Below are 25,976 nucleotides of genomic sequence, written 5' to 3'. Positions count from 1 at the left end.
CGCGCGACTGCTACGGTCGCAGGGTCGGAATCTGCCTCGGGCATGGATGTGTGTGATGTCCTTAGGTTAGTTAGGTTTAAGTAGTTCTAAGTTCTAGGGGAGTGATGACCTCAGCAGTTAAGTCCCATAGTGCTCAGAGCCATTTGAAGTGTTTCTTCCTTTATTGGTTCAAATGGCTCTGAGTACTATGGGACTTAACTGCTGAGGTCATCAGTCCCCTTGAACTTAGAACTACTTAAACCTAACCAACCTAAGGACATCACACACATCCATGCCCGAGGCAGAATCCGAACCTGCGACCGTAGCAGTCGCGCGGTTCCGGACTGTAGCGCTAGAACCGCTTGGCCACTGTGGCCGACTCTTCATTTATTGCCATGACACATATAAGTCTTAAACAGGAATGTCACAAATATCGCTAAGCAGTACCACCCTGAGATCGTATTGCCGACCTTTTATATCCACTACTTAGGCGTATTTCTTGCGTAAGAATCATGTTAGATTGATAGGTCAGTTACCTTCTATCAAAGACATCGGCAGTCTCTTGAATCGCTTGATGTATAGTGCCTCACGATATTAAAAGGCGGTATACTCATAATTACGCGAATACGTGGTTTAATTTATATATGTTTTCTGTTCAAGTTTGCCGTCTTTGAATGTTTCCTCACCCTCCACGCAACTGCATAATAATCAATACTTTTATTTTCCGTTACGTACTGGAAAAAGTTTTCACAATAGTAATACCCCACATCTTACTCTTCTACTGTAAATTCCAGAGGGAAACGGTTTAGTTCAGAAGAGGACATCTGTGGAAAAAAACATTGAATTTTGTGCACTACTTGGCGGAAAGGTAGCTATCTGGATTTGAACCGAACGAGACGCTACTCTGCAACAAGAGAAGCAGAAGGGTTGCCTCTATGTGGTAATCCACTGTGGCTGTATCGCTGGAGAACTCGACTACAGCACCGGCTTAAGAAATCGTTTTTCTCTCTCTCTGCCTCTCGGAAACTGTCCGAACAGATCCCGCGTTCGTCGCTATAAACAAGCGGCGCAGTTGCCGCGTCGCAACAGAAAAGACGGATCTCCCCGGAGTGAAGCCTGCGCGACGTAAATACGGAATCCGTGGCGGAGCGGCGAGGGAAAAACGCTACCGCTCTGCTGTCAGCGCGCCGGCGAGAGGCGGCCCCCACGCGCCCTCCCTCGCACACACACACACACACACACACACACACACAGAGCCCGAGCCGCGCCGCTATATATACGAGGCGGGCGCGCCCACGCGACAGACGGGCGCCGGCAGCAGCAGCAGCAGCAGCAGCACGCGCGACGCACCGACGATGCAGCTCCTGGTGAAGGCGACGGCGCTGGTGGTCCTCGTGGTGGCCACCGCGGGTGCGGGGGCGGCGCCAGTGCACGACGGCGACCGCTGCCCGGACAAATGCGACACGGCGCTGTGCCCCCGGTCGGAGGCGGCCTGCCCCCGGGGGCTGGTGCCCGACCCGTGCGCCTGCTGCCCCTCCGGTCTCTGCGGCCTCGAGGAGGGCGAGCGCTGCTTCGACCCTCGGGTCACGCCAAAGAAGTTCGACAGGTTCGGCCAGTGCGGCGACGGGCTCGTCTGCAAGTCCCGCCACGACCTCACCTTCCGGGTGAGTACCTCGGCGTCTGCTGCAGCTGTAGAAGGCAGGACGCGTGCTAAACTTTGCTGGGGGCATTGGCTGACATGTAGTCTTGCTCGTGGGTAACAGCTTCAGCAAGGTTGGGTGTCTACATCTACATACATACTCCGCAATCCACCATACGGTGCGTGGCGGAGGGTACCTCGTACCAAAACTAGCATCTTCTCTCCCTGTTCCACTCCCAAACAGAACGAGGGAAAAATGACTGCCTATATGCCTCTGTACGAGCCCTAATCTCTCTTATCTTATCTTTGTGGTCTTTCCGCGAAATGTAAGTTGGCGGCAGCAAAATTGTACTGCAGTCAGCCTCAAATGCTGGTTCTCTAAATTTCCTCAGTAGCGATTCACGAAAAGAACGCCTCCTTTCCTCTAGTGACTCCCGCCCGAGTTCAACACTCGCGTGATGATCAAACCTACCAGTAACAAATCTAGCAGCCCGCCTCTGAATTGCTTCTGCGTCCTCCCTCAATCCGACCTCAGTGCGAATCTCATAGAGTATGATGTGATTCTTGAGTTTCTCTGAGCAGCCATAGCGTACGGATCTCCGTGCCGGCACGTTCACAGGAGCTCAGTCCCTCAGTTCACCTGATGATGGCGACATGTACGATCGCCGAAATATTGTGCCCGTTGGACACTATAGACCGGCAGCACACCCGTGGATATTTTGATTCTCATACAGTATGTTTGCCATGTTCTCAGAATAGAATGTTCGCCACGATAGCTGAATGGTCAGCGTAACGGACTACTCTACTGACGGGCCCGGGTTCGATTCCTTGCTGGGTCGGGGATTTTTACCCGCTCAGGGACTGGTTGTTGTGTTGTTTTCATCATCATTTCATCCCCATCCGGCGCGCAGGTCGCCCAATGTGGCGTCGAATTAATAAGACCTGCAACAAGGCGGCCGGACCTGCCCCGTAAGGGGCCTCCCGGCCAATGACGCAAAACGCTCATTTCCATTTTCCATTTCGGAAGAGAATCACTTCTGCTCATGACAAGACACTTGCTAAACACCTTCCTTTTCAGTCCCAGATATCCACTCGTGGACAAAGGCCTCTTTCAAAGACTTCCGTGTCGATCTTTGCTGGACGGTTTGGATCTAGTTTCTTCCTGCATGTCGGTGGATGTCGTTCCCCATCTCGCCAGAGGTCGTCCGACATTTCTCTTTGACTCCCTAGGACGCCACTGTATCAGTGTTTTGCTCCATATGAAGCTGCTCCTGGGCATATTTCCTGCCCAAAGCCCCTTCAGTTTCGCTACCCTCTCGAAAAAGTCGTGGACTCCTATTTTTCTCTTTGTCTTGATCCCTTCTCGCAGATTCAATCAGAGCATTGCTCGCTCAATTGCCCTTTGACACACCCAGGGACGATCTGTGCTGTTTGTTGCGTCATTTATTCGAGCAATTATGTTGTTACTGGCAGGGTGCATGTATCATAAGCCTTCCTCTTCGAATTTATGACGGAGAATGAACCAAGTTTGCCAAATGCCACCGAGGTGAGGGCGATTCTCTGGGTGTTATCTCTGCTCATATTTCAGATAAATATATTCATTTCCTACTTCCAAAGCACGGTTTTTACGGAGAAAATAATGCTCTTGAAGTAGCAAATGTATACACTGGTATAGTGGACGAATATATTCACCAAATTTTTCTCGGTGAGAATCTCACAGAGTATGTTTGCGATTTTCTGGGAAGGTACATCGCTTCTGCAGAAGGCGAGGCGCGTGTTAAAGAGTTTCTTCAAGACATAGTCTCAAAATGACTCTGAGCACTATGCGACTTAACTTCTGAGGTCATCAGTCGCCTAGAACTTAGAACTAATTAAACCTAACTAACCTAAGGACATCACACACATCCATGCCCGAGGCAGGATTCGAACCTGCGACAGTAGCGGTCGCTCGGCTCCAGACTGTAGCGCCTAGAACCGCACGGCCACTCCGGCCGGCACATAGTCTCAATCATGGGTAATAGTGCCAGAAACATTGGGAGTGGAAGAATATATTCGCAAGTAAGCAACTTACCGAATGGAGCTCCAAGTACGACCTCTCGAACTGAAGCAAATGGAACGTGTTTACAGCGCTCCTGAAATGTTCATTCATAAGTAAAGATTTATTTTCAAATGTGTCTATAAAAATATGCCAGTAATTACAAAACTGTGAGCGTTTACATTACAATAAAGACACCAGCAAAATGCAGGAGTTCATACATAGGAAACATCACATTTGAAAGTATCCTCGTACGAGGAAAAACGTACTTTAGAACGAGAATCATTTCCCGAAACGTATTGTGAATAGTAGCAGTAAATGTTATTTTGTAACAAACAGAACATTTTTTTTACAACGGCAAGCATTTCTAATGGATATGACTAAAATGCGTGGCTTCTGCACAAGACAGGATAGGTATTTCTCAGTTACTCTAATCACGAAAGAGAATTGCATTGGTGAACGTTCGCCCTTGCAAAACACAATAATTTATTATTGTTATACCTAAAACATATTTCAGTGTAATTATTGGCCTTTAGATTTCTACCCATCTACATAGAATCTCCAGTCCTTAGTAAGTAAATTACGATTTTCAAGTTAATTCTGTCTTACTTTAACAGTCATTTATCTGTAAGTTCAGCCGGCCGGTGTGGCCGTGCGGTTCTAAGCGCGTCAGTTTGGAACCGCGTGACCGCTACGGTCGCAGGTTCGAATCCTGCCTCGGGCATGGATGTGTGTGATGTCCTTAGGTTAGTTAGGTTTAAGTAGTTCTAAGTTCTAGGGGACTGATGACCTCAGTAGTTAAGTCCCATAGTGCTCAGAGCCATTTGAACCATTTTTTTCTGTAAGTTCTGTCCTATCATTTATACACATTCAATGCAATTCGTTACCCGCAGTGTGTGCTCTTTATTTAATGATCTAAAAATTTGTTCGAAAATGGTTTGTAAGATAAAGGCAAGTATTTTTAGCTTACAATATGAAGTCAGTTATGAGATTTATCTTTCACTAGTCTGTGTAATGTATCTCTTAATGAGCCTCCAAAGTATTTCTCGCATTAATAAAATGTTAGTTATATTGTTAATAACATTTTCGAACAAAATTTCAGTTACCTGCGTGTAGCACACCAACGGGACGATGCTACAGCTGTACTGAAACATGTTTGAGGTATACAATAAAAGTGGCAGTAATTGTATTGTGTACAAGTCTCTGAATCGTAGCAAATAGGTAATTACCTTCATAATGATTTAGAATCTCCTTAATATACAACAGCGTCTCAAAATTTCATTAAAATTTTTCTTTGTTCGTTTCATACCGCATGTAGTTAAATAATAGTTATAAGAAACACAGTTTGTATTTTCTCGCTCATTGATTCAAACAAGTTGTCAACGTATGTTTACGGTCTTTTCAAGAATGTGCTATATGAGAAGTTCAGAATTCCTACTCTCTTCACGAATTCATTGAACGTGTTGTGTACAACGTCTAATATGACAGAGGCTGCTGTCTCCTCAATTATATCTCAAAAATAATACAAGTAACTTTTTGTAATCCTACTTAAATAAGGCGAGACGATACTGTCATTTGATCGAAGGTGGGAACAAGTTCGGGGGACAGGGATGTGAGGTTGACAGGAGGAGCGAGAGGCATAGAATGTAACATCTTCCTTCCATCAACTCTACTCCCTGTCATTTTCTGAAAAACCTTTGTGCTCATTGGTTGTTATTATGGTGTTGTCGACTGTTCAGTTACATGAAGAAACTTACGTGCTCACTGAAAAATAATGGACGAATCGTTTGTTCATAACATTGAGAGCAGCAAACATTACTTTGTAGGTTATCCTGAAAAGACCTTGAACAACACGACGGTTCCCGTTTCCAGAATTTGATAACTGTAACTACACACAATATCTCAAGTGACGGAGGTTGCCCTATAGGTTACATATAGATGTCGAATGAACTGCTCATTTTAAATAATTATGGTTGGAATATATTTGTCACAAACTCTAACTGGCTTTAGTCGAACAAGTCTGATTCGTGACGGAGCTCATCGTTGATAATATGGCCTGAAATACTTTTTGAGATAAATTCCATATTAGCATTAGAAAACTTATTTTTGTTTTAAAGTTTTCTTTTTGTGCTATTAAAAATAATATGATGAGTACTTCAACAAATGTGTTTCACGCCGTTGTACTGTTGAACAGTGTTATTACGTCTGTTTACAGATGACTAGCAAATATACCTGTTTATAGAAGTTGTCAAAGAGCGTAAAAACATCCCTAAATAACTCATTTTGATAATACTTAAGTTGATGATAATAATTTATGATATTCAGTTAAAAACCTATAAAATGTGTAATTAACTCAAAAATATTTTGCGGCAGTTGTCATTTTCCGCAGCATTGATGCAAATACTCGTTTACAACAAAAACTCTCTGGCCTGCTCCAATGTTCATAGTTATTATCCCAGATGCGATTCGTCTACTATGTGAGATGCATCTTCAGTGGGTATTCTGAAATGTGATGCAGTTTTGGCGTTACACATATTAATTACAGTTCTAAAAAAGTGCACTTCCTTCGTTTTTCGTGATGACTGGGTGTTGTGTGATGTCCTTAGGTTAGTTAGGTTTAAGTAGTTCTAAGTTCCAGGGGACTGATGACCATAGATGTTAAGTCCCATAGTGCTCAGAGCCATTTGAACCATTTGAACCTTCGTTTTTTTTACATAACTTGATATTGTACTTCCAGTCATTTTTAGTTGTTCTGACGAAGGTCGCTATTGTCCTTTATTTGGTTATATCTTCGGCAAAGCTCATATTGTTATCTTGTCGTTATGATGCCTTGTTCTCTGTACATTGTTTGCTATGAACACTTCAGTGATGACTTGGCAACCAATTCATACGTTTACCACCACAGATGCCACAGTCGTGAATGTAGAATTGTACAGGGTGATTCAAAAAGAATACCACAACTTTAAAAATGTGTATTTAATGAAAGAAACATAATATAACCTTCTGTTATACATCATTACAAAGAGTATTTAAAAAGGTTTTTTTTCACTCAAAAACAAGTTCAGAGATGTTCAATATGGCCCCCTCCAGACACACGAGCCATATCAACCCGATACTCCAACTCGTTCCACACTCTCTGTAGCATATCAGGCGTAACAGTTTGGATAGCTGCTGTTATTTCTCGTTGCAAATCAACAATGGTGGCTGGGAGAGGTGGCCGAAACACCATATCCCTAACATACCCCCATAAGAAAAAATCGCAGGGGGTAAGATCAGGGCTTCTTGGAGGCCAGTGATGAAGTGCTCTGTCACGGGCTGCCTGGCGGCCGATCCATCGCCTCGGGTAGTTGACGTTCAGGTTTCATAACTAACTTTTTTCGTAGGACTCTCCATACAGTTGACTGTGGAATTTGCAGCTCTCTGCTAGCTCTGCGAGTCGATTTTCCTGGGCTGCAAACAAATGCTTGCTGGATGCGTGCTACATTTTCATCACTCGTTCTCGGCCGTCCAGAACTTTTCCCTTTGCACAAACACCCATTCTCTGTAAACTGTTTATACCAACATTTAATACACCACCTATCAGGAGGTTTAACACCATACTTCGTTCGAAATGCACGCTGAACAACTGTCGTCGATTCACTTCTGCCGTACTCAATAACACAAAAAGCTTTCTGTTGAGCGGTCGCCATCTTAGCATCAACTGACGCTGACGCCTAGTCAACAGCGCCTCAAGCGAACAAATGTACAACTAAATGAAACTTTATAGCTCCCTTAATTCGCCGACAGATAGTGCTTAGCTCTGCCTTTTGTCGTTGCAGAGTTTTAAATTCCTAAAGTTGTGGTATTCTTTTTGAATCACCCTGTATATTTGTTTGTTTGGAGACAGGTGTCTAATTTGTATCTCAACAATATTTGTGTACTGTGGGCAAATATGTGTAAGTTCGAGTTTCGGTCCGGCACTTAACATTCACGCAACTTGGAAAGTCAATAATGTGTCATCGCCGCACTACTGTTCAAGTCTTGGAGAGAGCACAATTTTTCTGTAAATCAACTCCCTCACCCGACATGTAATCCTGGATTGGTTGGTTTGGGGAGGGGACCAAATAGCGAGGTCATTGGTCCCGTCGGATTAGGGAAGGATGGGCAAGGAAGTCGGACGTACCCTGTCAAAGGAACGATCCAGATATATGCCGGAACCGATTTAGGGAAATCACGGAAAACTGAACTCGGAACGGCCAGTCACGGGTTTGAACAGTCATCCTCCCGGATGCGAATCTATTGTACTAACCACTGCACCACCTCGCTCGGTCGTAATCTTGGAGTTACGCACATTGTAGCGTATCCTGCAGAACACGTCAGGTAGACCATGTTCACTTAGTTTAGAGGCAGCCACAGACACTTCCTTTTCAAAGGGCGTTCCCTTCGCGAAGAGAGAAACTTTCAGCGATGGTAGAGAATGGCAAATGTATCAGTTTGAAATAAGGGACCCCGATCCACAAACGAGAAAGTCGAAGGTTACAGATCCAAACGTGTTGTACGTTAATTATGTCCCTGGAATGCCAAAGGCTACGAGTCGTTGGTTATGCGACGTAATAAAATGATTTATCACGTAGTTAAAAACATTTCAGGAATGAAGTTATATCGACCCCAGAAACGGGATGCTCAGTAATGCTAATAGTCGTGTACGGGGTTCTGAGGATTACCACGCTACAGCTTGGTGGAGTTGTTAACACACAGTTACAATGAACATGTGAGTGAATTCTGTCAATGTTTGATTGACAAAATAGGGACTACCAGCTCTCATTTAAATTCAGTGGTGCACTCTGTGTTTCTGAGAGGCATACTCTGTTATTGGACGATATCCCACTTGTTCTTCGTGGTTTCATCGTGATGGGGCTCCAGCTTAATTTGAACATCTCGCTCGCGAACATATGCGGTACGATTTCCTTGAAATTTGTGTAAGAAGTAGAGGGTTTGTTTCGAGACCAGGCCATTGTTCGAATGGGTACAGAGGAAGTCTGTGCGAGAATGTCAAGCGTGGATGGAAGCTGGGGAACATTACTCTGAAGTGTTGCGAATATAGCACTTATGTAAATGTACGGATAAATAAAATTATTACAAAAAAGAATTTTTGGATTTTTATCACCGTCAGCAGACGAATAGTAAAAAACATTTTTCATTTCAAATATTGCATCCTACTCAGTCATTTACCGATCAGGTATCCCCTTCTCAAGTTGACACATTTGCTGATCTTGATGATCCTTGAAAGTCTGTATAATCTTTACTAGAAACACTCTGTAGTTATTCATTTTTTCAATGAAGCATATAAAAACCAAGTAGACGTCGTCAATCAATGTAGCACTTTCAATACGAGATTCTGGTTCGATCGCACTTTATCTACAGCCATACACAATTTTGTATATACTGTTCAGGTGAAGTCAACATAAGAAATCATAAAGAAGAAGTATAGATACACAGTATGAGGTCAGTTTGATAACAATGTGTGTACCCTATACAAATGCCTGCTTTCACAGATGTGCTGGAGACATCTGTATAGCACGATTGTGCGACCTCAAAGCATCACCCATAGAACGTCCCAGACATAGCTAACAACTGTTAACTACTAACCGCGAGACTATTCAGTTATTGTCACATAGCCTCTTACAGCGATTGAAGTGGGGTAGCGGTTAAGGCAATGGACTTGTATCGGAAAGAACGGGCATCAAATCCTCATTATATCATCCAGAAATAGGTTTACTGTGATTCTGCCGTATTGATCTTATCGTGATATGGTCAATGGCCCCCGAGCATTCCCTAACAGCCCCTGCCTTCTAGTGGTCACATGATCTGTAATCATGTAATGCCATCGATGTCGACGACACGCTCAACTGTACCATTCCTTAATTTCCTTTCTCTAAACCTCTTAGCGGCTACTCCGCGATAAAGAATTTTTCTGGCATTCAATTCTTATTTATTCCTCCCCACCACGAAGGGAGAGGTGTGGGCTGGCAGTAACCACGTTGTCGTTCATTAGTCTTTGTTTAAAATGGCTGACAAGAACGTAAAAATACAATGGCATGGAAAGAAAGTCTTTATGTCGATTTGACGAGACGGTGATGCGCATGGCATAAGACTGAAAGGGTGATGATATTGTGGGCTGCTGCTAAAAGTTACGATATGCATACATTAGGATTGGAAGAGAATAATATGGGGAAGGATGTGGGATAAGTACTTTGCGGGGGTTGGGAGTGGGGGTGGAGGGAGTGAGCATCTGGAGACTGAATGTACTTGATGGGTGATGCCTAGGACTGCGGTTGCCCCCGTTTTGGCTGGAACTTTCATCGGAAAAGGGAAAGTTGAGGTAGGCTATGTTTAACAGAATGATCTCAGAAATGATGTAACCCTGTGGAAGGGAAGACGGCTGAAATTACCTTCGGAAAGGACATGGATATTATGGAGATGTAAGGAACGTTGGATGGGGTGACTGAGGCGCGGTGCTCTCAAGGATGAGGTATCGAGGGCAGTGTAGTAATTCAAATGGTTCAAATGGCTCTGAGCACTTTGGGACTTATCTTCTGAGGTCATCAGTCCCCTAGAACTTAGAACTACTTAAACCTAACTAATTTAAGGACATCACACACATCCATGACCGAGGCAGGATTCGAACCTGCGACCGTAGCGGTCGCGCGGTTCCAGACTGCAGCGCCTAGAACCGCTCGGCCACCCCGGCCGGCTGTAATAATTCGATTTAGAAGGAGACATGGCTCTGGAAACTTTTTAATCTGTCACAGGATACGGGCAGGGAATGGTAAACGGATACGGAATGCGAGCTGAAGCTCAAGGCGCTCGACGATTTAGAGGAAGAAGTAAAGCTAGAGAGAGGCGTTGAGCCATGCAAAATTCGCATATGTGAGGATGTGATGGATGAGGATCTCGTAAGTACGTATGATAGTCAAGGGTTTTAGTCCCCACTTTCGGACAGTAAGTTTGGATGGTTGGTATGTGAGAAATCCAGTTTCGCTTGTGATGGAGCGTCACTCCAGTGTATTTTAGTGTTTCACTTAGGTGACTAGGATCGTTAGCGACTGCGAGGTAGAGACCTCGAGAACGGAAAGCGCAGGTGGTTCATCCTATAATTATTTTCTGACTTTTTTCAGGAATGTTCAAAATGTATCATTAGTTATACAGGAGATGAAATTATCGAGATGGATTTGGATGCGCTATAGCGAGGTAAGGAGGATGAGGTGAACGACAAGGAAAGCGTTGTCGTCGTCATATTGAAGTAGGCAAGCATGAGAGGGTGGTTTAGAAACACGGGCTGTGGTTAGGACATAAACAATAATACATGACAAATATTTACAGCTGAAACAAATAAGGTAATGTACCTTCCGCAGGTCTCAAGTAGAATGATGGTCACTTTTTCTTAATGAACACTGTATGAAAGAATCATTTTACAAACACTAATGCACTGAATTTAAAATAAACAAAGTGTTTTTTATTTATAAGGTAATAAACATGTAGTGGAACTACTATAATACTTATTTACAATGAACACATTACTGCACTGAAATTGTGCAGAATTTATATTGCACTTATACAAATCAGTTGGTTCTACTGAGAAATTCATCAATGGAGTAGAAGGAGTTGGCCACCAATAAATCCTTTAGGCTTCTCTAAGAGCGATGACGGAGCGGATCCTGGGGGCGTGCATACAGTTGTATAGAAAATGCGGGAAGAGACGACAAACATTAACGGAAAGCTACCTCACTTCTCCAGCAGGCTTCTTAGCAATTCATCGCCTGTACGTGATGCACGTACAGTTACTTGAATGAACGAAGCTAATACATAATCAGATTTGTAAAACAAGTTTGTTATGAGTGCAGACTGACGCCTCTTACGACTGCATCAGACGGCAGTCGCTATCCTCCGCACTGTTGTGTACCACGCGGTACAGCGCCCACCCCACGAGGAAGCTCGCCAGCGTGACCTCGGGACCGCCAGGCGTGAGAAGCGAAGTGCGCGTTGTGTCATCGCCGACACTCGATCTGTTGACGGCTGGCTGCTGCGAGGTACGGGAGCGGGCGCCGCTGGCTGTCACCAGAGCAGACATGCGCTCCTTGTCTCAGAGATGTACATAGTTACTGAGCAAGTCAGTTTACTGGCTTTTCAACAGCATTTTTACTTCGACAGTGCACATTCTCAAGTGCAGCTTCATCATCAGGACTTCTGTTGCTTATCGAACAACCTACAGTTAGATCTTAACTGAAATTTTCCAAGTTCTCATAGAACGTATACAGAATTACAGTGAAATATATGTAGATTATTTAACACTTACCGTAAAATAGGGTAAAATAAATCAAAATTTCAAGTTTTCTTAAGAAATAAGGTTTTCAACGATTAATGAGACTCAGCAAAAATATTTGCTGGTACTTTACATTTAGGATCTTTCAGATGCCACTAACATTCTTTTTACTGTATACGGTTACCAGCATACAGAATATTCTGATCCGCTGTAACCTACTACATTGGGTAAAGGGGAACATCTATATATTTTCGTACACTACTGGCCATTAAAATTGCTACACCAAGAAGAAATGCAGATGATAAACGGGTATTCATTGGACAAATATATTATACTAGAACTGACATGTGATTACATTTTCACGCAATTTGGGTGCATAGATCCTCAGAAATCAGTACCGAGGACAACCACCTATGACCGTAATAACGGCCTTGATACGCCTGGGCATTGAGTCAAACAGAGCGTGGATGGCGTGTACAGGTACAGCTCCCCATGCAGCTTCAACACGATACCACAGTTCATTAAGAATAGTGACTGGCGTATTGTGACGAGCCACTTGCTCGGCCACCATTGACCAGACTTTTCAATTGGTGAGACATCTGTAGAATGTGCTGGCCAGGGCAGCAGTCGAACATTTTCTGTATCCAGAAAGGCCCGTACAGGACCTGCAACATGCGGTCGTGCATTATCCTGCTGAAATGTAGGGTTTCGCAGGGATCGAATGAAGGGTAGAGCCACGGGTCGTAACACATCTGAAATGTAACATCAACTGTTCAATGTGCCGCCGATGCGAACAAGAGGTGATCGAGACGTGTAACCAATGCCACCCCATACCATCACGCCGGGTGATACGCCAGTATGGCGATGACGAATACACGCCTCCAATGTGCGTTCACCGCGATGTCGCAAACACGGATGCGACCATCATGATGCTGTAAACAGAACCTGGATTCATCCGAAAAAATGACGTTTTGCCATTCATGCACCCAGGTTCGTCGTTGAGTACACCATCGCAGGCGCTCCTGTCTGTGATGCAGCGTCAAGGGTAACCGCAGCCATGGTCTCCGAGGTAACAGTCCATGGTGCTGCAAACGCCGTCGAACTGTTCGTGCAGATGGTTGTTGTCTTGCAAACGTCCCCATTTGTTTACTCAAGGATCGAGACGTGGCTGCACGATCAGTTACATCCATGCGGATAAGATGCCTGTCATCTCGACTGCTAGTGATACGAGGCCATTGGGATCCAGTACGGCGTTCCGTATTACCCTCCTGAACTCACCGAATCCATATTCTGCAAACAGTCATTGGATCTCGACCAACGCGTGCACCAATGTCGCGATACGATAAACCGTAATCGCGATAGGCTACAATCCGACCTTTATCATAGTCGGAAACGTTATGGTACGTATTTCTCCTTCTTACACGAGGCTTCACATCAACGTTTCACCAGGCAACGCTGATCAACTACTGTTTGTGTATGAGAAATCGGTTGGAAACTTTCCTCATATCAGTACGTTGTAGGTGTCGCCACCGGTGCCAATCTTGTGTGAATGCTCTGAAAAGCTAATCATTTGCATATCACAGCATCTTCTTCCTGTCAGTTAAATTTCGCGTCTGTAGCACGTCATCTTCGTGGTGCAGTAATTTTCATGGCCAGCAGTGTACGTAAACCAAGTTAACCCAAGTTAACCCATTCGAGGAGGAAAGTGAATCACTGTAAGATTTTATAGAAGAAATAATCGTACATCTTTAAGTAAAAATAACTATAACATTCAAATTACAATCGGAAATACAGTAAATGACCAATATTTTTGAGAATTTAAAGTCAAAACCACATTGTAATGTAATAAAATCAGAATCGCAATTCTATCTACTCCACTTTGTTCACATTAATGTCTGCGACATCATATCAGCCCCTCCTGAAATCTTTCACCTTTACCTTACAAATAACGTTTGATATCGAAAACGTTCGAATGTCAGCAACATCAGGATGCACAAAATATCTGTTTCTTGCCATATTTTTTTTCTTAAAAACTGTTCAGCGCAGTGTCTTTATCCGTCTCCAAGACTTTTTCTAATTGACACCTATCTTTTTTGTCAGTACTGAAGCAAACGAAGACATGACATCGTTTGTCATAATGAAATTCAGAAGAATTTGGTAAAGTCATTTCATTGTTCTTTTCTTTTCTCATGCTTCGCGAAAATAAAGTTCACTATAATATTTTTTTCCTGTGCTCCAAACTTCCGTATTTGTTTTTGGGGCTTGATACGCTTTATCCCTGAAATTACATTGGAAGTCATTTTTGGCACAATACCGAAAACAAAAACTACGTTAAAATGTGAGTTTCACATATATTGCAGATGCAGTAGTGCTTTGATACAATTCAGCTAAAAAATAGATGTAGCTTCTCACCTATGGGCGCTGTGCCAGTCTGTTTTCATCGATATTACAAAGCTTTAAAGGCACCCTTGATAATAACAGCTGATGGTTGCCACAATTTTCGTTTCTCGTGATACTTATGAAACAGATAACGAACGTACAGATCACAGCTTTCTAAGTACGTCTAAGTTTTTGTGTTTCTTTCTCCTGTCAACCAGGTGGCAATGATTCAGTACCCTAACGTATCTTGCATCCACTTTACCCCCTGTGACCCGCTTTACCCCATTTTACACCTATTGAAGTAACTTTCACATTTTTTTTACACTATTCGTGAAGTTCTCAAAGCTACCTACAGCTTAAAGTTTTGAACATGGCTACGCGGTCAGCGACCGTTTACAAAGTAAAATTGACAGTGATAGCAGCCCTCGGTCGCAGAAAAGGGATTTTGACCTAGGTTTCGACACTGCTGTGAGTGCCTTCATCAGAAATAAAACTCTCAAATTTGCAGGTCACGTGTAAATTAAAAATCAAGCGATAAAGCTTTAGTCATAAAATTTGTAAAACAGAATACATAAAAGGCAAGCCACTATTGGCTGCTCACATGCGTCGAGCTGCGGTAGCATCAGACTATCTGGAAATTTCAGCAACACAAAGATCATAAATAACTCGCGTGTTATACAGCACACCTCAATGTTTAAACAAATTTTTTACTTAAATATTTTATAGAAAAGTCGTAATATCGTCTTTCAAATGTTTGAAATTACACTCCTGGAAATGGAAAAAAGAACACATTGACACCGGTGTGTCAGACCCACCATACTTGCTCCGGACACTGCGAGAGGGCTGTACAAGCAATGATCACACGCACGGCACAGCGGACACACCAGGAACCGCGGTGTTGGCCGTCGAATGGCGCTAGCTGCGCAGCATTTGTGCACCGCCGCCGTCAGTGTCAGCCAGTTTGCCGTGGCATACGGAGCTCCATCGCAGTCTTTAACACTGGTAACATGCCGCGACAGCGTGGACGTGAACGTATGTGCGGTTGACTGACTTTGAGCGAGGGCGTATAGTGGGCATGCGGGAGGCCGGGTGGACGTACCGCCGAATTGCTCAACACGTGGGGCGTGAGGTCTCCACAGTACATCGATGTTGTCGCCAGTGGTCGGCGGAAGGTGCACGTGCCCGTCGACCTGGGACCGGACCGCAGCGACGCACGGATGCACGCCAAGACCGTAGGATCCTACGCAGTGCCGTAGGGGACCGCACCGCCACTTCCCAGCAAATTAGGGACACTGTTGCTCCTGGGGTATCGGCGAGGACCATTCGCAACCGTCTCCATGAAGCTGGGCTACGGTCCCGCACACCGTTAGGCCGTCTTCCGCTCACGCCCCAACATCGTGCAGCCCGCCTCCAGTGGTGTCGCGACAGGCGTGAATGGAGGGACGAATGGAGACGTGTCGTCTTCAGCGATGAGAGTCGCTTCTGCCTTGGTGCCAATGATGGTCGTATGCGTGTTTGGCGCCGTGCAGGTGAGCGCCACAATCAGGACTGCATACGACCGAGGCACACAGGGCCAACACCCGGCATCATGGTGTGGGGAGCGATCTCCTACACTGGCCGTACACCAGTGGTGATCGTCGAGGGGACACTGAATAGTGCACGGTACATCCAAACCGTCATCGAACCCATCGTTCTACCATTCCTAGACCGGCAAGGGAACTTGCTGTTCCAACAGGACAATGCACGTCCGCATGTATCCCGTGCCACCCAACGTGCTCTAGAAGGTGTAAGTCAACTACCCTGGCCAGCAAGATCTCCGGATCTGTCCCCCATTGAGCATGTTTGGGACTGGATGAAGCGTCGTCTCACGCGGTCTGCACGTCCAGCACGAACGCTGGTCCAACTGAGGCGCCAGGTGGAAATGGCATGGCAAGCCGTTCCACAGGACTACATCCAGCATCTCTACGATCGTCTCCATGGGAGAATAGCAGCCTGCATTGCTGCGAAAGGTGGCTATACACTGTACTAGTGCCGACATTGTGCATGCTCTGTTGCCTGTGTCTATGTGCCTGTGGTTCTGTCAGTGTGATCATGTGATGTATCTGACCCCAGGAATGTGTCAATAATGTTTCCCCTTCCTGGGACAATGAATTCACGGTGTTCTTATTTCAATTTCCAGGAGTGTAGTTCTCGAAATTAGTGTTACAGGTTGCAAAATATACGTAAATTATTTTAAAGCAGGGATACTTACTAGCATGTTGTGCAGGAACATAAAACGCAAAAAACTGTTTATTTGTACAACAAGGCTACAATTTATTAATAATAAACCAACAGGTGCAACGAGAGTCGGTAGTACGAGTACGAAAGAGTGACTCGTAGGGAATTGCAAAACGTTGGAAGAAAAGGAGAGATGGAATTGTAAAACCACCTTTGGTATGGTGTGTGTGAGAGGAATTGTTGGGTATCCTGCTGAGGGATACCGTGCCAAATTCTGTCCAATTGGTGCTTTAAACGCAAAATACCGTTCTGATTGCAGGGCTCTGCCCATAAAGTTTCAAACTTTCTCAGTTAGGGTGAGATCCGGCGACCTCGCTGGCCAAAGCACGGTTTGGCAAACTCGTAGACAAGCTATGGAAACTCTCGGCGTGTGAGACCGGACATTATCTGCTGAAATGTGGGCCCTGGATGGCTTGCCATGAAGGCAACGAAACGGGACGTAGAAAATCGTCAGCTACTGTTGTGCTGTAAGGGTACCGTGGACGACAACCAAAGGCGTCCTGCTTTGAAAGGAAATGACACCCCAGACCATCACCACTGGTCGTCCGACGCTGCAGCGGGCGGCAGTCTGGTCGGTATTCGACCGCTGTGCAGGTTGTCTTCTGACACGTCTTCGGACTGGAATCTCATTGACTGGGGTAGAACTGTCTTCAGTTATGAGTCCGAAGAGGGCCCCGTAGACCAACTAAAACGTCTCTGGAGATGCCCCAGACAGCAGTGTAATACCATTCTGGTTGTCACCCGCCATATGACCCGACAACCATGAGTGACGGTCTGGAGTGTCACTTCATATCATAGCAGCACTCTTTTGGTTGCCATCCGTGACACCCCCCACAGCACAGCGGTACGTCCACGATATTCTACATTCCGCTATGTTGCCCTTCATGGCAGGCCATCCTGGGGTTACATTTCAGCAAGATAACGCCCGGTCGCACACTGCGAGAGTTTCTGCTGCTTATCTTCGCTCTTGTCGAACCCTACCTTGGCCAGCGAGATCGCCGAATCTCCTCTTAATTTGGAACGTTTGGAACTTTATGGACAGAGCCCTGAAACTAGCACGGTATTTTGTCGATCTAACGCGTCAATTGGGCAGAATTTTGCACGATATCTCTCAGGAGAACACCCAGCAACTCTATCAGTCTATAACATGCAGAATAACTGCTTGCATAAGGGCCGGAGGTGAACGAACACGTTATTCACTTGCTCAATTTGTGAATCTCTTTCTCTTGAATAAATCAACCCAGTAACTGAAATTGTGTTCATTTGTTTTTGTCTGTACATGTGCAACACATCATCAAATTTATCAATTTCATTTCATTTCGGATAATTACTTCGTGGTGCCTCGTTTGTTTTATTTATTTATTTTTGTCTTAGCGTGCACTGCTTTATGCAATGCAATAATCCAATTTTCACAGCTACAAATTTGCCAGTGTCTCTCTCATATATCCCGAACTCTGCTGAAGCACATCACATTTATTGCTGAACATTCACTACCGTAGAAAACAGTATCGCAGCGAATGGTTTAAATAGAGAAGAGGAGTTGTTTTCAAATATTTTTTCACTCTCTAGTGGAGGGTGCGCTGGGGAGATTTAAGTCCATAGCTGACACACATTTTTAATTTCAGGAAGCTTCACAACAGCGCACAGAGTGAAATATTCATTCTGGAAAGTTTGGCACAATGCGTGAACTCTATTATTATGAAATGAAAAGCGGAAATCAGTTTTGGCGCCTAAATACCAGTCTAACCACAAAAAAGTTACTTCTGATGCGCATCTAAACATACACTATGTGATCAAAAGTGTCCGGACATCCCCAAGACCATATGTTTTTCATATTAGGCGCATTGTGCTGCCACTTACTGCCAGGTACTCCATATCAGCGACCTCAGTAGTCAATAGACACCGCGAGAGAGCAGAATGGGGCGCTCTGCGGAACTCACGGACTTCGAACGTGGTCAGGTGACTGCGTGTCACTTGTGCTATACGTCTGTACGCGTGATTTCCACACTCCTAAACATCCCTAGGTCCAGTGTTTCCGATGTGATAGTGAAGTGGAAACGTGAAGGGACACATACAACAAAAAAGTGTACAGGCCGACCTCGTCTGTTGAGTGACAGAGACCGCCGACAGTTGAAGAGGGCCGTAATGTGTAATAGGCAGACATCTATCCAGACCTTGACACAGGAATTCCAAACTGCATCAGGATCCACTGCAAGTACTATGACAGTTAGGCGTGAGGTGAGAAAACTTGGATTTCATGGTCGAGCGGCTGCTCATAAGCCACACATCCCGTCGGTAAATGCCAAACGGAGCCTCGCTTGGTGTAAGGAGCGTAAACATTGGACGATTGAACAGTGGAAAAGCGTTGTGTGGAGTGACGAATCACGGTACACAAAGTGGCGATCCGATGGCAGGTTGTGTGTATGGCGATTGGCCCGTGAACGTCATCTGCCAGAGTGTCTAGTGCCAAGTGTAAAATGCGGAGCTGGTGGTGTTACGGTGTGGTCGTGTTTTTTATGGAGGGGTTCTTGCAATGCTCGTTGTTTTGCGTGGCACTATCAGAGCACAGGCCTACATTGATGTTTTCAGCACCTTCTTGCTTGCCACTGTTGTAGAGCAATTCGGGGATGTCGATTACATCTGTCAACACGATGGAGCACTTGTTCATAATGCAGAGTCTGTGGCAGAGTGGTTACACTACAATAACATCCTTGTAATGGACTGGCCTGCACAGAGTCCTGACCTGAATCCTATAGAACACGTTTGGGATGTTTCGTGGAGGCCTCGGCGACCAACATCGAAACCTCTCCTCAGTGCAGCACTCAATGAAGATTGGCCTGCCATGCCCCAAGACACCTTCCAACACCTGATTGAACGTATGCCTGCGAGAGTGGAAGTTGTAGTCAAGGCTAAGGGTGGGTTAACACCATATTGAATTCCAGTGTTACCGATGGACGGCGCCAAGAACTTGTAAGTCATTTTCAGCCAGGTGTTCGGATACTTTTGATCACATAGTGTACTTCAGCTACCATCGGTCTATAACACCGGCATCGTATCAGACAATAACACAACAATTGCCACTAGACTGACATAAGCAATCAAAGAAGACTGCAGCGAAATGCAGGAGGAAAAGCTACAGGGGAGCGACTATTGGGGCAGGGACTGCTGGTCATAATACACGGGGCATAAATAGGCAAGAGATCCATTACCTGCCCGCATCTCGTGGTCGTGCGGTAGCGTTCTCGCTTCACACGCCCGGGTTCCCGGGTTCGATTCCCGGCGGGGTCAGGGATTTTCTCTGCCTCGTGATGGCTGGGTGTTGTGTGCTGTCCTTAGGTTAGTTAGATTTAAGTAATTCTAAGTTCTAGGGGACTGATGACCATAGCTGTTAAGTCCCATAGTGCTCAGAGCCATTTGAACCATTTTAGATCCATTACCAGACGTATCCTCCGCCACACACCGTAGGGAGGCTTGAAGAGCATAGATGTAGATGTAGAAATACTAACTTCGGAACTTCAAACTTCCCTCTTTAAGATGATGCTAAATATCATGTCTGTTTGTACAGTGCTGGAGAAATCATTGAATACGTGGTCATCACACAGTTCTTCAAACCAATATTATTGAACAGCCAATCACCTGGCGATGTGAGAGAAACGAAGGATACAGCGTTGCAGCTGTGCTGGTGGGCGAACTGGTCTCTGTTCTGTCGGCGGTGGCAGCTGCTCCCACGGCTCCCACCCACCTCCCTCGCGTTAGCCAACTCATCGGCGCACCTCAGCAGCCGGCCCGTTACTTTCACAGACTGCCTGTCTGAAGCACTGGTCCTATAAGACCAGCCTCTGTTGATGGCTATTACGTCCTCGTCATCATTTCATCCTCATCACCAGCACTCGAATCGCCCATTGTGGATTCGAATGAAAAAAGACTTGCACTCGGCTGCCGAGCTTCCCCGGATGGGGCCTCCCGGCCATCAATGCCACAGAGGAACAGTTACTAGCATTTTGGTGCAATTTGATGTTTTCGATAGCTCTCTGTTCAATAGGAGCTTACCCTAAGGAAAACCATTCATCCTTTACAGCAGGGGTCTCTAACTCACGGTCCAAAGCAAGTATCAATACGACCCCAGAAGTGAGCATCTATCACATGATCAGTAAAAAAAAAAAAAAAAAAAAAAAAGTCTATGTAAAGTTATAATAAACTGCATACTTTCAATTTGCTACTCCCGGTGCACGGTGCTGTCCTCTCATTTGTCCATCCCCAGCCCTTCTTCTTGCCTTAGTGTTTCTTTTTATAGCTGGAGTTATGAACGATGGCGGTCGAGTTTAGGCTTATTCTGCGCACCTAGTTTATGCATTCTACGACAGCCAATGAGCATTCAGTAGTGTTCTGGGCGCCCTGCTGTGAACGTCATAGCAAATGCGAGCATTAAACGTGACCGTATCGAGATATTCTGTGAACTTTTATTCCACTTGTTGCGAGTTGTCATAGCTGACGGTGGTTGTAAGCGACAAATTCTATAGAAGGACGGGGGAGGCATAATTTGCAGGATACATGCTTTCTTCAAACGCAATGTACATGCATGCGCCTACCGCAACTGTCGGTTGGAAGCGAGAACAGTGGCCGAGCGGTTCTAGGCGCTACAGTCGAGAACCGCGCGGCCGCTATGGTCGCAGGTTCGAATCCTGCCTCGGGCATGGATGTGCGTGATATCGTTAGGTTAGTTAGGTTTAAGTAGTTCTAAGTTCTAGGGGACTGATGACCTCAGAAGTTAAGTCCCGTAGTGCTCAGAGCCATTTGAGCCATTTGAACCGACAACAATGTAATCCCTGTCCGTTTCTCCACCTGCACAAACCGCCATCGTTCGTGAATCGGACTACAGTGTTAAGTATATCCTGCGCGGTCCAGATATACTCGTCTTCTTCCATTGTAGGCCAGGTAAGCTAAAAGGTAGGACACCCTTTTTTACAGAGAACAAAATCAAATGACTGTAAGCACTGTGGCACTGAGGTCACCAGTCCCCTAGACTTAGAACTACCTAAACCTTAGTAACCTAAGGACATCAAACACATCCATGCCCGAGGCAGGATTCGAACCTGCGGCCGCAGCAGCCACGTGGTTCCAGACTGAAGCGCCTAGAACCGCTCGGACACCGCGGCCGGCTACAGAGAACAGGTAGACCCATAATGTGTTGACTTCTACGCACTGTTGTTTATCTGGGTGTGCGAAATCATATGAAAATCCCTCATGAAATTATCGTAGCACGCCGATAGAGAAGTCGAAACAAAACGCCTGTTGCTGATGTTCGAGATGGGCTGCGCCAGTTTGTTTTGACTGCTGTAGAGGGGTGCTATGTTACTCTGGTGCTGGTATTTCAATGTGTACCAGAACTGCAGACATTAAACTGCAAACTAAAAGGTACTAATTACAGAATATAGTTTTGGAGGAGATAATTAAGGCTTTAAGAATGCCCTTCGCAGATGTGCGTCGGCAACTGACACTTCATTGGCGTAGCGTGAGCACGCGTACAACGTGAAATAGCTAATACGATAGCATACAGCTGGGCCGTCCGGTGGGCAATTTAACATTCGAGGTAGGGCAGTCAACACAAATAACAAGGCTGACCCAAGAGAGAACCAGAAGAAAAGTCCGAGTGGTAGGCAGGCGTCGCTGATTGCACTGCGTAACAGGAAGCTTAGAGATTGCGGCGTCACGAAAGCAGGAACTGAACTGCTTGTTGATGGCTGCTGTGGGCAGAGAAGTGCTGCCAACGGTTTGCTGATCCGCCGCGATTTGCTAGCGGGACGTCGCTTTTGTCGTCTCCCCCCTGGACGGACAGTGGACGCGAAACGTCCGCCGCCTCTCTGGTTTGATCATCGATATGTTGGTTGACGTCGCTTCACTGGGTCCGGCAGGTACAGTATCTTCTTATGTGCCATTCAGACATCGACTCTCGAGAAAACCGTGATCACTCAGGAACTAAGAAGTGCTCGCTTTCGTTTTTCGGAATGCCCGTCACTCTCCCGAGGTGTTTAGAAAACACACTGTAAGTGTAATGCGAAATGGAGGATTTGGGTTCCATTGTTCCTAAAACAATGGAAAGGCAAGCTGACGTCATTCTCAATAGGGATAGAACACAAAATCGTATTTTGATAATGATGGGCAAGAAAACTTGTGGCCTTTTTTTATGATGCTCTCTTGGTGTTCGCCTCGTGGTTTAGTCTAACCGTGAGATACACAAAACTACGGAACTGAATGTGGATTGACCCCACTCTTTTCGAGTATGTGTCCAGAATCCAGTGTCTCATTTATTTCACCGATCAGTTCGGTACTTTAGAACATATCTACTGCTGTACAATTTGCCATATCCGTGCAGCGAAAAGTTTTCATTTTTAATTCAAGAAACTGCACACCCCAAATGAGCATGCTATCAATATACATTTTTGCGAATAAAGCCGTCCAGATTGTGTAATATGTTGTCACTTATTATGACGTTGATGCAACGTTTAGCAAAAGGTTTTATCGCAGCTGACACTGAACTTTTCTTTAAGAGTCCTAAGTTTTGACCTGATATGGCTATAGGCGAAACGTGTCAAAAAAACTGAAAATATATTAAGCGATCTAGACGGAAGTACTCATGAAAAAAAAAAAGACTTCATTTTCGTCATTGGTAATTTTCTTTAAGGTCAACGTTTCGATGACGGAAAATTTAAAGTAAATTTCATTCTCAAATGAAATGTACATGCCTTTGGACCAGTGAGCGATGGAGTGCATTGTGGAACGTGGCAGATAGGAACTGGTGTTATTGCTGTTTTGAATCTGTTTCAGTTAGTTATAGTGCAAACTAGTGATGGATAGGAGCGACACGAGTTGTAAGGCAATAATAGTGATAGACATAGATTTGAAAGTAGGAGTAGTTCTTATTAATAATAGGAATATTTATGGTGATGAGACGAAATACTGTGTTGTATGTAATGTTGAATCTTTAGCTGTCGATGTGTAGGAAAAAGTGTTGTTGATAATAATGAAATGAAATGATCGTACGGGATTTTCGGTCGGGAACTCCCATTTGGGTTCGGGCGCCTAGTGCAAGTCTTATTTCAGTCGGCGCCACATTGGGTGACTTGCGGCCGATGATGAAATGATGAGGAGGACAACACAACACCCAGTCCCCGAGCGGAGAAAATTCCCAAGCCGGTCGGGAATCGAACTCGTGCACAGTGCATAGGAGGCAAGCACGTTACCACCCAGCTAAGCAGGCGACCGTTGATAGTAATAATTTGTGTAAGAATGAATACAACTGTGTTTAAATTACAGGTAACATGCTACAATGTAACAAATAAATAAATGAGGTATATAACTAGAGAAATTAATTGCCGTGATGCTTGTGGTAGAAGGAATCAAACAATTCTAAGGGCGATGTGCAATTTTTCAGTCACAAATCTGTTGAAGAGTTAAGTCTAAGTGGCTGCATACAGTTTCAACCTATTTATCATTTCCAGTTCCCCAACATCATACGCTATAAATGATAAAAAGTGGGCTTTTATCTATTGATCAGACTTATGTGTCTCCCGGGGACTATACGGGACCGAAAGTGGCTTCAGCGGACATTACGCGCGTGCTTTTAAGTCGTTCGCGGTGAGAGAGGGCAAGCTCATTTTGGTGACATCGTTTTCGGTAAAAATGGACTTCAACCACAGATCTGATCGTACTGAGAAGATTTTTGCGGTTTTCTTTGAAAGAACGCAGGCCAGTGTTCGTTCGTAATGGGTCATTACTTTCAAATTTTGAAAATTTGACCCATTCAGGTATCTTCTACAACGTCATAAGCGTTAAATTAATCATATCTGACTGTGCTATTCCAGATCCATAACAGTATGGCTAGTGATCAAATGAGCGCTGAAATGACTTTCATTTGGTTACACTGTGGATGTTCGTTGTTGTGTAGGTCATTCTCAGGTTTCAGTGTTGTTTTAGCACTAAACTGGTACCTCACTGATTTCACCACACACTTCTGTCTAAAAGTAATTTCGCTAGAGACTATTTGTATCTCATGACGTAGGTCGTACGGAATTAGTATTCCGCATCTTCATGGTATTATGTACATTTGCAGCTGGAAGGGATTTATTTTGTACAATAATTTCGCTTCAGGTGCAGTATACGTATAGTGCACGTTCTTCATAAAATTAGGACAAATTGCACACTATTGAGTCATTTGTGGACTACAAACCGCGAATTTCTACACCTCATCTCTCAAACACTACTTTTTTGGAGCAAATCATATTCTTTAACGTATCAGTTCGTTGCCTACAATTGTACCTCCAATCTTTACCAATCTACACACCGTACAGGTATCTCTAGGTATATTTCCAAAGTTTATGCATCCAATTTTAAAAACAATAATTTTAGATTGACCGGTTCCTCTTTTTGGCTTGGTACATTTTACTTCGTCTTCGTTCACACATTCGTGGACATAGACACTACACCGGATCTACTCAGAACTCTTACCGTTTACATAACCCCGCCTCCCAACTATCTGCCTCCATCCCCTCTCCCCCCATCCTCACTATCTGTCTCTGTCTCTCTCTCTCTCTTTATCTCTTTCTCTCTCGCACACGAATAGTACACACGCACACACACACACACACACACACACACACACACACACACACACATACACTGCGTATGCATGGCGTCTTCAGTAACAATTTTCTTTAGTTTAACGTATTTTTGTTGCTTTCCGGCCCATCCTCGTTAACATAAGAAATAATATCTCTCTTTAATTTATAACTTCACTACATTAACGAAGCGGGAAAATTTGAAGCTTCGTTGATGCTTGAGGTGATACATGTTAAGGTTATTAAGTTAAATCTTATAGCCTGAGACGCGGAAGAAAGACTTTATGCCTGAGAGACGCTTCACTCCCTCTTAATACCATTAAACGCTAAAATACTCGACACTCCCGCTTTCCGTGCTGCTCGGAGTAATGCAATACAGTTTTTTACGACACATATGCGGGAGAGCAGTATCGCTTGTGTATCTGACAATGGTAAAGGAAAAACAGTCTCGCATTAGGACAAAGCCGGCGCCATCCTACTAATGGACGTTTTGCGAGCACCAGATGTGAAAGGAACTCGTCAAGAACGCAAGATAATGACACGGGACGGCCACGCGAGAACGTAGCGAAAAGTTCTTGTTATGTCATTCTCCATTAGCACGAATATTTTGTTTCACTTTCACTCCTTCAGTTCAAGTCTGTTTTGCAGCCACGTGGTTGCAACTCGGACGTTTTTATATCGATTAGTCAGAGGAGCTTTAAAACTCGCCGACACATCTGTAAACATGGCGGAGAGGTCATCTTTTTTATG

The 25,976-nt window shown here is 44.8% G+C and overlaps 1 protein-coding gene across 1 annotated transcript in view; it reads left to right on the top strand.

The window, feature by feature from the left end:
* Window positions 1-1,290: 1,290 nt before the first annotated feature.
* Window positions 1,291-25,976, top strand: part of LOC126195411 (insulin-like growth factor-binding protein-related protein 1) — a 135,409-nt gene continuing 110,723 nt past the window's right edge. Inside the window, exon 1 of the mRNA XM_049934010.1 lies at window positions 1,291-1,643. Within this exon, the coding sequence (XP_049789967.1) occupies window positions 1,335-1,643 (309 nt within the window). The 5' untranslated portion in view covers window positions 1,291-1,334. The remainder of the gene's footprint in view (window positions 1,644-25,976) is intronic.

Source organism: Schistocerca nitens, chromosome 1 (genome assembly GCF_023898315.1).
Source record: "Schistocerca nitens isolate TAMUIC-IGC-003100 chromosome 1, iqSchNite1.1, whole genome shotgun sequence".
NCBI classification, from domain to species: Eukaryota; Metazoa; Arthropoda; class Insecta; order Orthoptera; family Acrididae; genus Schistocerca; species Schistocerca nitens.
This window is presented reverse-complemented; position numbering and strand designations above follow the sequence as displayed.